The sequence below is a fragment of the Leptonychotes weddellii genome, unplaced genomic scaffold (assembly GCF_054177405.1).
Source record: "Leptonychotes weddellii isolate Sample4059 unplaced genomic scaffold, ASM5417740v2 HiC_scaffold_6456, whole genome shotgun sequence".
NCBI lineage: Eukaryota > Metazoa > Chordata > Mammalia > Carnivora > Phocidae > Leptonychotes > Leptonychotes weddellii.
In genome coordinates, this window is record NW_028033487.1 from 1 (window position 1) to 10,174 (window position 10,174).

Below are 10,174 nucleotides of genomic sequence, written 5' to 3' on the forward strand. Positions count from 1 at the left end.
GATCGACTCCTTAATTTCTCTTTCTTCTGTCTTGTTGATGTATAGGAATGCCACTGATTTCTGTGCATTGATTTTATATCCTGCCACTTTACTGAATTCCTATATGAGTTCTAGCAGCTTTAGGGTGGAGTCTTTTGGGTTTTCCACATAAAGTATCATATCATCTGCAAACAGTGAGAATTTGACTTCTTTGCCAATTTGGATGCCTTTTATTTCTTTTTGTTGTCTGATTGCTGTGGCTAGGACTTCTAATACTATGCTGAATAGCAGTGGTGATAGTGGACATCCCTGCCGTGTTCCTGACCTTAGGGGGAAAGCTCTCAGTTTTTCCCCATTGAGAATGATATCCGCTATGGGTTTTTCATAGATGGCTTTATGATATTGAAGTATATACCCTCTATCCCTATACTCTGAAGAATTTTGATCAAGAAAGATGCTGTACTTTGTCAAATGCTTTTTCTGCATCTATTGAGAGGATCATATGATTCTTGTTCTTTCTTTTGTTAATGTATTGTATCACGTTGATTGATTTGCAGATGTTGAACCAACCTTGCAGCCCAGGGATAAATCCCACGTGGTCGTGGTGAATAATCCTTTTAATGTACTGTTGGATCCTATTGGCTAGTATTTTGGTGAGAATTTTTGCATCCATGTTCATCAAGGATATTGGTCTGTAATTCTCCTTTTTGGTGGGGTCTTTGTCTGGTTTGGGGATCAAGGTACTGCTGGCCTCTTATAATGAGTTTGGAAGTTTTCCTTCCATTTCTATTTTTTGAACCAGCTTCAGAAGAATAGGTATTAATTCTTCTTGAAATGTTTGGTAGAATTCCACTGGGAGGCCATTCGGCTCCGGACTCTTGTTTGTTGGGAGGTTTTTGATTACTGCTTCAATTCCCTTGCTGGTAATGGGTCTGTTTAGATTTTCTGTTTCTTCCTGTTTCAGTTTTGGTATTTTCTATGTTTCTAGGAATGTGCCCATTTCTTCTAGATTGACTAATTTGTTGGTATATCATTGCTGATAATATGTTCTTAAAATTGTTTGTATTTCTTTGGTGTTGGTTATGATCTCTCCTGTTTCATTCATGATTTTATTTATTTGGGGCCTTTCTCTTTTCTTTTTGATAAGTCTGGCTAGGGGTTTATCGACCCTATTAATTTTTCAAAGAAGCAGCTCCTTGTTTCTTTGATCTATTCTACTGTTCTTTTGGTTTCTGTTTCATTAATTTCTGCTCTCATCTTTATTAATTCTCTTCTCCTGGTGGGTTTAGGCTTTATTTGATGTTCTTTCTCCAGCTCATTTAGGTGTTAGATTAGCTTGGGTATTTGAGACTTTTCTTGTTTCTTGAGAAAGACTTGTATTGCTAGGTACTTCCCTCTAGGGCCGCCTTTGCTGCATCTCAGAGGTTTTGAACAGTTGTGTTTTCATTTTCATTTGTTTCCATGTATTTTTAAAATTTTTCCTTAATTTCCTGGTTGACCTGTTCAGTATTTAATAGGATGCTCTATAACCTCCATGCATTTGTTTTCCATCCAAATTTTCTCCTGTGTTTGAGTTCAAGTTTTAAACCATTGTGGTCTGGTAACATGCAGGGAGTAATCCCAGTCATTTGGTACTCATTGAGACCTGATTTATGATCCAGTATGTGATCTCTTCTGGAGAATGTTCCATGTGCATTCAAGAAGAATGAGTATTTTGTTGCCTTAGGATGGAATGTTCTGAATATATCTTCAAAGTCCATCTGGTCCAGTGTGTCATTTAAAGCCCTTGTTTCCTTGTTGATCTTCTGCTTAGATGATCTGTCCATTGTTGTGAGTGGGGTGTTGAATTCCCCAACTATTATTGTATTTTTATCAATGGGTTTCTTTAATTTTGTTATTAATTGATTTATATAATTGGCTGCTCCCATATTGGGGGCATAAATATTTACAATTTTTAGATCTCCTTGTTGGATAGACCCTTTAATTATGATTATGGGTCTTTTTACTGTTTTTGGTCTAAAATCTATCTTGTCTGATTTAAGGATTGCCAGCCCAGCTTTCTTTTGAGGTCCATTAGCATGGTAAATGGTTCTCCACCCCCTCACTTTCAATCTGGGGGTGCCTTTGAGTCTAAAATGAGTCTCTTGTAGACAGCATATTGATGGGTCCTGCTTTTTAATCCAATCTGATACCCTGTGTCTTTTGATTGGAGCATTTAGTCCATTTACATTCAGAGTAATTATTGAAAGGTATGAATTTAGTGCCATTGTATTGCCTGTAAAGTCCCTGTTTCTGTAGATTGTCTCTGTTTCTTTCTGGTCTAGGTGACTCTTGGGGTCTCTCTTCGCTTACAGTATCCCCCTTACTATTTCTTGCAGGGTTGGCTTGGTGGTCACATATTCTTTCAATTTATGTCTGTCCTGGAAGCTCTTTATCTCTCCATCCATTCTGAATGATAGCCTTGCTGGATAAAGTATTCTTGGCTGCACGTTCTTCTCATTTAGTAAGCTGAATATATCTCTCCAGCCCTTTCTGGCCTGCCAGGTTTCTGTGGATAGGTCTGATGTTATTCTGATTTTCCTCCCTCCATATGTAAGGAACCTCCTTTCCCTAGCTGCTCTCAGGATAACTTCTTTTTCTCTGAGATTTGCAAGCTTCACTATTACATATCATGGTGTTGATCTATTTTTGTTGATTTGGGAAGGGGTCCTCTCTGCCTCTTGGATGTGAATGCTTGTTTCCTTCCCCAGATTAGAGAAGTTCTCAGCTATGATTTGCTCCAATATACCCTCTGGCCCTCTCTCTCTCCCCATCTCCTCAGGAACCCCAGTAATTCTGACATTGGTTCATTTCAGGGCATCATTAAATTCTTGAAGCCTTTTTTCATGGACTATAAGTTGTCTTTCTCTTTTCCTCAGCTACCTTCCTTTCCATCAGCTGGTCCTCTATGTCACTTATTCTCTCTTCTGCCTCATTGTCTCTAGATGTTAGAGCATCCAATTTAGACTGCATCTCACTCATAGCATTTTTCAGTTGGCCTGATTAGATCTCATTTTGCTCTAGAGGTTCTGTATTGTCATGTATGCTTTTTTTCAAGCCTGGCTATTAACTTTTTGCCATTGGATATTCTTTCCTGTTTTGTCAAAGACTAGTTGACCATAGAGATGAAGGTCCATTTCTGGATTTTCTATTCTGTACCATTGATCGATATGTTTGTTTTGTGCCAATGCCATGCTGTCTTGGTTATCACAGCTATGTAATATAGCTTGAAGTCAGGTGTCATGATGCCCCCAGCTTTGTTTTTTTTTTTTCAACATTCCTCTGGCTATTTGGAGTCTTTCTGGTTCCATGCAAATTTGAGGATTGATTGTTCCAGCTCTGTGAAAAAGGTCAGTGGTATTTTGATAGGGATTGCATTGAATGTGTAGATTTCTCTGGGCAGCATAGACATATTCACAATGTTTATTCTCACAATCCATGAGCATGGAATGTTTTTCCATGTCTTTGTGTCTTCCTCAATTTCTTTCATACGTGTTCTGTAGTTTTTGGAGTACAAATCCTTTGCCTCTTTGGTTAGGTTTATTCCCAGGTATCTTATGGGTTTGAGTGCAATTGTAAATGGTATAGACTCCTAATTTCTCTTTCTTTTGTCTCATTGTTTGTGTATAGAAATGCAACTGATTTCTGTGCATTGGTTTTATATCTTGCCACATTGCTGAATTCCTGTATGAGTTCTAGCAATTTGGGGGTGGAGTCTTTTGGGTTTTCCACATAAAGTATCATGTCATCTGTGAAGAGTGAAAGTTGACTTCTTCTTTGACAATTTGGATGCCTTTTATTTCTTTTTGTTGTCTGAACAATGAGCCTAGGACTTCTAGTACTGTGTTGGTGTTTTAAATTTTGGCCATTCTGATAGGTTTGTAGGGGTATCTCATTATTTTAATTTGTAATTTCTTTTTTAAATTATTTAAATTCAATTAGCCAAGGTATAATACATCATTAGTTTTTGATATAATGGTCAGTGATTCATTAGTTGAATATAACACCCAGTGCTCATTATATCACCTGCCCTCTTTAATTCTCTTTGACATATGCTGAGCACTCTTCATATGCTTATTTGCCATTTGTGTATCTTCTTTGGTGAGATGTCTATTCAGGTTTCTTATCCATTTTTTAATCAGACTTTTTTTTGTCTTGTTGAGTTTGAAGAATTTTTTTGTATATTTTGGATAACAGTCCTTTATAAGATATACCTTTTGCAAATATTTTCTCTCAGTCTGTGGCTTGTCTTCTCATGCTCTTGATAGTATCTTTCACAGAGCAGAAATTTTTATTTTTAATGAGATCCAGTATCTCACTGCTTCCTTTTATTGCTTGTACATTGGAGTTGCATCTAAAAAGTAATCACCAAACACAAGGTCTTCTAGATTTTCTCCTTTATTATATTTAGGACTTTTATAGTTTTGCATTTTACATTTAAGTCTGTTATACGTTTTGAATTTGTTTTCTTAAGGGATTTAAGGTCTGTGTATAGATTCATTTGTTTGCATGTGGATATTCAGGATTGCAGCACCATTTGGTGAAAAGACTGTCTTTGTTCTGTTGTATTGCCTTTGCTATTTTGTCAAAGAGCAGTTGATGTTGTTTATGTTGGTGTATTCCTGGGATCTGTTTCATTCCATTGATCTATTTTTATGTTCTTTTATAATACCACATTGTTTTGATTACTGACACTTTATAGTAAGTTCAGAATTAGTTCTTTGACTTTGGTTTTTCCCCTCAATATTGTGTTGGCTATTCTAGGTCTTTGCCTCTCCAAATAGATTTTAGAATCACTTTGTCAATATTCTCAGAATAACTTGCTGGGATCTTGATTGAAATTGCATTGAGTCTAGATCAAGTTGGGAAGAACTGGCATCTTGACAGTGTTGAGTCCTCTTATCCATGAACATGGAATATCTCTCCATTTTTGTAGTTCTTCTGATTTCTGTCATCAGAGTTCATAGTTTTTCTCATATAGATCTTGTACATATCTGGTTAGATTCATACCTAAATATTTTATATTCATGGTTTCTAATTTAAATAATATTATGCTTTTAATTTAAAATTCCCCTTAATAAAAAACTAATGATGTAATATATGTTGGATAGTTCAATATAGTAATAAAAAAAAAAAGAAAAAAATTCCCCTTGTTCATTGCTGGTATATAGAAAAGTATATAGGACTTCTGTAAGGTCCATAACTTTATTTACCTTGTATCCAAGTTAGTTCCAGTTGTATCCAACTCCTAGTTCCAGGAGTTTTTTGTTGATTCTTTTGAATTTTCTACAGAGATGATCATGTCACCTGCAAATAAGGACATTCTTATTTTTTTTTTCCAATCAGTATACCTTTATTTCCTCTCCTTATCTTACTGCATTCGCTAGGACCTCCAATACCACATTGAAAAGGAGTGGTGATAAGGGACATTCTTGTCCTCCACTAGAATATAGGTTTCTTGGGGATAGGAACTTCCTCTAGCATGTGCAATGACTTGCACATAGCAGGTGTTAAGTAAATTATGGGTTGGGCAAATATCCCTGTATTTTTTAGATGAATCAGGACTCTTGGCTCTGGTATGGTCAGATGAGGCAAATGTCTTCACATGGCAAGGTGATCTAACTTTATGTCCAATGTTGGCTTCGTGGCAGGCAGCCTTCTGTAAATAATTCCTTGGAGACAGCAGAGTTCAACCCTAGTTCCACTCTGTTTGTCTTTAGGTTTGGGGGTTATTACCTTAAAATATGGATTAATTAATTCATTTAGCTCATATATATAGGGTTCATCTGATATGTGCCTGGTATTGTGCTGGTGCTGTAGATAAGGGAATAAGACTGATAGAGTCTTTGCCTCCATGGAGCTTACAATCTAGAGAATAGACAGGCCAAAACAAAAGTAAAACAAAAGAAAATGAAATCCAAAAATGTTAAGTACAAACTGTGGTATCATGAAGGAAATAAAATAGTTTTGAGATAGCTGATACGAATATTTAATACGTTTACAATAACTACCTTTTCTTGCAATGTCTTTGCATGTTGACAGACATATATTCTTTTGTGAAATAGTCCTCAGTGTCTTTTTCATGTTCTTCGTATTCCTAGGTTTCTTTTCAAGAACAGAAATTCATTTATATCTGTCTTTTCGGCTTCTTATATAACATATGGAGAATTTACTGCTTAATTCCTGTTTCTTCTTAGCCAGCATCCTCTAACACTGAGATGGTTCTTTCCTTTCTTGTTCTCCTAGATAGCTTTGGGGAAGACCTGCATCAGATATGAGTATTGGGAAACTGCTCAATTTCTGGGAGATGACAAAGAAATTAAATAAAAGTACAGAGAAATGAATGGCCATTGAAGTCTAATTAGGGTGTTGGCTTGGCTTGGAAATAGGAGAGAACCCACTATTGGATATTGATTTTATCTGGCTGAGTCCCCCAGTAGAGGCCAGTAGGCGTGGGTGGCTAGTCAGAGGAAAGGAAACTTCTGTGATGCAGTTGGACTGGATTTTAAGTTTTTTTTAAAGATTTTATTTATTTATTTGACAGACAGCGAGAGAGGGAACACAAGCACGGGGAGGGGCAAAGGGAGAGGGAGAAGCAGGCTCCCCGCTGAGCAGGGAGCCTCGACTCGGGGCTCCATTCCAGGACCCTGGGATCATGACCTGAGCCGAATGCAGACACTTAACGTCTGAGCCAACCAGGCGCCCCTGGATTTTAAGTTTTAAGAGGAGTTCTCAAAAATAAATAACAAGCTTATTTTTCATTTTTAGTACCTAACTAAAGCAGGGGGTGTGATGGTGATGGTGGAGGCTAGGAGAGGACAAAATGATGAGTGTTCATATATATCTAGGTAGCTAGGGCACAAGGGCATGCATGAGAAATGTCCCTGGTGACCTCACTGATCGGGCTGTTACTTTTCTCTTTGTCCAGTGTTTGTCCAGCATGATGCTGCTCAACTCTACCTCACAGTCTGGAACCTAATTAAGGACCAAATCACAGATGTGGACTTGGTGAGATCCTAGAACCAGAGAACTCAGAAGTTTAAGATGCTGCTCATTTAGCCCATTCAGCCATCATTAATATAATGTATAGAGAGGATTAAAAGAGAAATCCACATAAAATGCTTATCACAATTCCATAATCTTATTACTGTTACGATTTTGCACCTTTTTGGAGAGCAGAGAGCATCAATGGAACTTCTGTCTGGTGGCTATAATTTCTGGAAATTGACTTGACCTGTTTTATTTATGGCTTTGTACCCTTCTTTCCTCTTACCTCCTCTTTCTTACAGGTAGAGAGGCTGCAGGCCCTGTATACAATCCAGGTGAAGGAGTCCTTGGTTTGCCTTGAATGTACTGTGGAGAAGAGCAGAAACAGTAGCATGTTGACCCTCCCCCTTCCTCTTTTTGATATGGACTCAAAACCCCTGAAAACACTGGTGAGGGATTTCTTTTGGTTAATTTGCTGTTCCCATAAACCGAGTGCTGCCCATGTGCCCTTACTTCTTTAATCCACCGCTGCCTTTTAAAAAGTAATTTCTATTTTCTTTGCACAGTTCTAAGTTTCTCCTTTGATTTGGTGAAAAAAAATTGTTTCCTTTTACTTCCTTTCCTCATACTGCTACCTTAACAAGTGCTCCCTCTTATTTTTCCATCCAGTCAGTAGGTACTTTTGGAGATCCTGCCACATGCACCACACTGGGCCAGGTGTTGAGGGGGGACATGGAGAGAACTAGAAGGAAAACTTAAATCCTCATCTGTAGGGTGGTAAGTACTAACTCTGCTTTTTCTTTGATCTCCTGACACAGGAGGATGCCCTTCGATGTTTCTTCCAGCCCAGGGAGTTATCAGGCAAAAGCAAATGCTTCTGTGAAAAATGTGGAAAGAAGACTTGTGGGAAACAGGTACTCACTCTCTGAAACCAGAAGCTTCCCTAGTTTGGGGTTGCCTTTAGTGGATTTCCTGATAGAGTCTTCTTAGAGGCCTTGAGGGTACCATATGTTGGTTGAGGGAGGGAATCCCTATCAGGCTAGTATCTGGGATCTGGGGCTTCTGATTTTCAGAGGCCCATCACTGAGAGGGCAGAGCCTTTTAAAAGATAAGGCAAGGGACGCCTGGGTGGCTCAGTCGGTTAAGCGTCTGCCTTCAGCTCAGGTCATGATCCCAGAGTTCTGGGATTGAGTCCCACATCACATTAGGCTCCCTGTTCAGCAGGGAGTATGCTTCTCCCTTGCCTGCCACTCACCCTGCTCAGAGCTCCTTTTGCCTGCTGCTCCCCCTGCTTGGGCTCTCTTTCTCTCTCTGACAAAATAAATAAAATCTTAAAATAAAAAAAAAAAGATAAGAGAAGATCCAAGAGCAGCAGGCAGAGTTTCATGCAGTGTTAGACTAGCTCTCTAGAGCAGACCTGGTCTCTAGTTCCTGTGCAGAACCCTAGGGCTGCTCATGCCTTCTGTGGAGAGCTCAACAGATTCAGCAGATGGGAGCCCTTAAATCTGTATTATATCATCCTGATCCCTTTTGGGGAAGAAGAACACACCACTGGCCCTGGTATTTCTCTAAATCTACCCATTTCAAGTGCCTTAGGACTTCATCTCCATAGTAATTTTGCTTTTTCAGGTCTTGAAGCTGACCCATTTGCCCCAGACCTTGACAATCCACCTCTTGCGGTTCTCCATCAGGAATTCTCAGACAGAAAAGATCTGCCACTCACTCGATTTCCCCCAGAGCTTGGATTTAAGTCAGGTCCTGATTGAAGAAGATCTCTGCAATGCTGAGGAACAAGTGAGAAGCCCCTAATTCCCTTCCATCCTCCATCTCTTCAGACCCCTTGTCTGCATGATTTTGCCTTTCCTCCCCTAAGGTGCTTGAAGTCACCCACTCAACAGATACAGCACTGTTGTTCATCTCATCTCTCCTGTTGTTCATCTCATAAATCATGGCTCTGCTGGCCATGCTTGGGGCACACAAAGGGAGGAAAACTCACCAGCAGCGGCTTGGTGTGATTCATAGAAACATATTCATATGTTCAAGAAACATTTATTTTTTAAAACCGTATTTTAATGATGGAAACCTGTGTGTTCTTAAATAACAATGATGGGTTGTTATTACCATACTACTATCACCAACATTTGCTGTTTGTAGTTGTTTTTCTTTTAAGATTCAAAAAGCTTCTGTCGATGGACATCTGGACTTTTTCCATAGTTTGGCTATTGTGGACATTGTTGCTATAAGCATTGGGATGCAGGTGCCAGATGAATGGATAAAGAAGATGTGGTATATATATACAATGCAATATTACTCAGCCATCAAAAAATATGAAACTTGCCATTTGCAATGATATGGATGGAACTAGAGGGTATTATGCTAAGCAAAATAAGTCAATCAGAAAGACAATTATATGATTTCACTCATATATGGAATTTAAGAAACAAAACAGAGGAGCATAGAGGAAGGGAGGGAAAAGTAAAACAAGACATAATCAGGAGGAAAACAAAGCATAAGAGACTCTTAACCATAGGAAATAAACTGAGGGTTGCTGGAGGAGAGGGGGGTGGGTGGATGAGATAACTGGATAATGGGCATTAAAAAGGGCATGTGATGTAATGAGCACTAGGTATTATATACAACTGATGAATCACTGTACTCTACCTCTGAAACTAATAACATACTATATGTTAATTAATTGAATTTAAATAAAAAATTCAAAACACATTATTTATTATTTTTTTAAATTTTATTATGTTATGTTAGTCACCATACAATACATCATTAGTTTTTGATGTAGTGATCCATGATCCACTGTTTTCGTATAACACCCAGTGCTCCATGCATTACGTGCCCTCCTTAATACCCATCACTGGGCTAGCCAATCCCCCCTCCCCCCTCCGCTTTGAAACCCTGTTTGTTTCTCAGGTCCATAGTCTCTCATGGTTCATCTCTCCCTCCAATTCCCCCCGTCCATTTTTCCCTTCCTTCTCCTAATGTCCTCCATGCTATTCCTTATGTTCCACAAATAAGTGAAACCATATGATAATTGACTTTCTCTGCTTGACTTATTTCACTTAGCATAATCTCCTCCAGTCCCATCCATGTTGATGTAAAAGTTGGGTATTCATCTTTTCTGATGGCTGAGTAATATTCCATTGTATATATGGAC

At 38.6% G+C, this 10,174-nt stretch overlaps 1 protein-coding gene across 2 annotated transcripts; it reads left to right on the forward strand.

The window, feature by feature from the left end:
• Positions 1-85: 85 nt before the first annotated feature.
• On the forward strand, positions 86-9,727 carry USP18 (ubiquitin specific peptidase 18). Of its 2 annotated transcripts, XM_081811244.1 has the most exons (4): positions 86-7,026; positions 7,308-7,454; positions 7,824-7,919; positions 8,635-9,727. In XM_081811244.1, exons 2-4 carry the CDS (start codon positions 7,398-7,400, stop codon positions 8,812-8,814), a joined length of 333 nt encoding a protein of 110 aa, XP_081667370.1. In that variant the 5' UTR covers positions 86-7,026; positions 7,308-7,397; the 3' UTR covers positions 8,815-9,727. The 2 variants fall into 2 exon arrangements, with proteins under 2 accessions (XP_081667370.1, XP_081667371.1); XM_081811245.1 differs by lacking the exon at positions 86-7,026 and having other exon boundaries at positions 7,033-7,454.
• The last annotated feature ends 447 nt before the right edge of the window (positions 9,728-10,174 follow it).

What these genes read in the sequence shown, in the direction of transcription:
- USP18 (XM_081811244.1), top strand. Translation starts at nt 7,398, where the DNA reads ATGTTGACCCTCCCCCTTCCTCTTTTTGATATGGACTCAAAACCCCTG. An exon ending in CAAAACCCCTGAAAACACTG is followed by an intron (nt 7,455 to 7,823) that starts GTGAGGGATTTC and finishes CTCCTGACACAG; the next exon opens with GAGGATGCCCTTCGATGTTT. An exon ending in AGAAGACTTGTGGGAAACAG is followed by an intron (nt 7,920 to 8,634) that starts GTACTCACTCTC and finishes TTGCTTTTTCAG; the next exon opens with GTCTTGAAGCTGACCCATTT.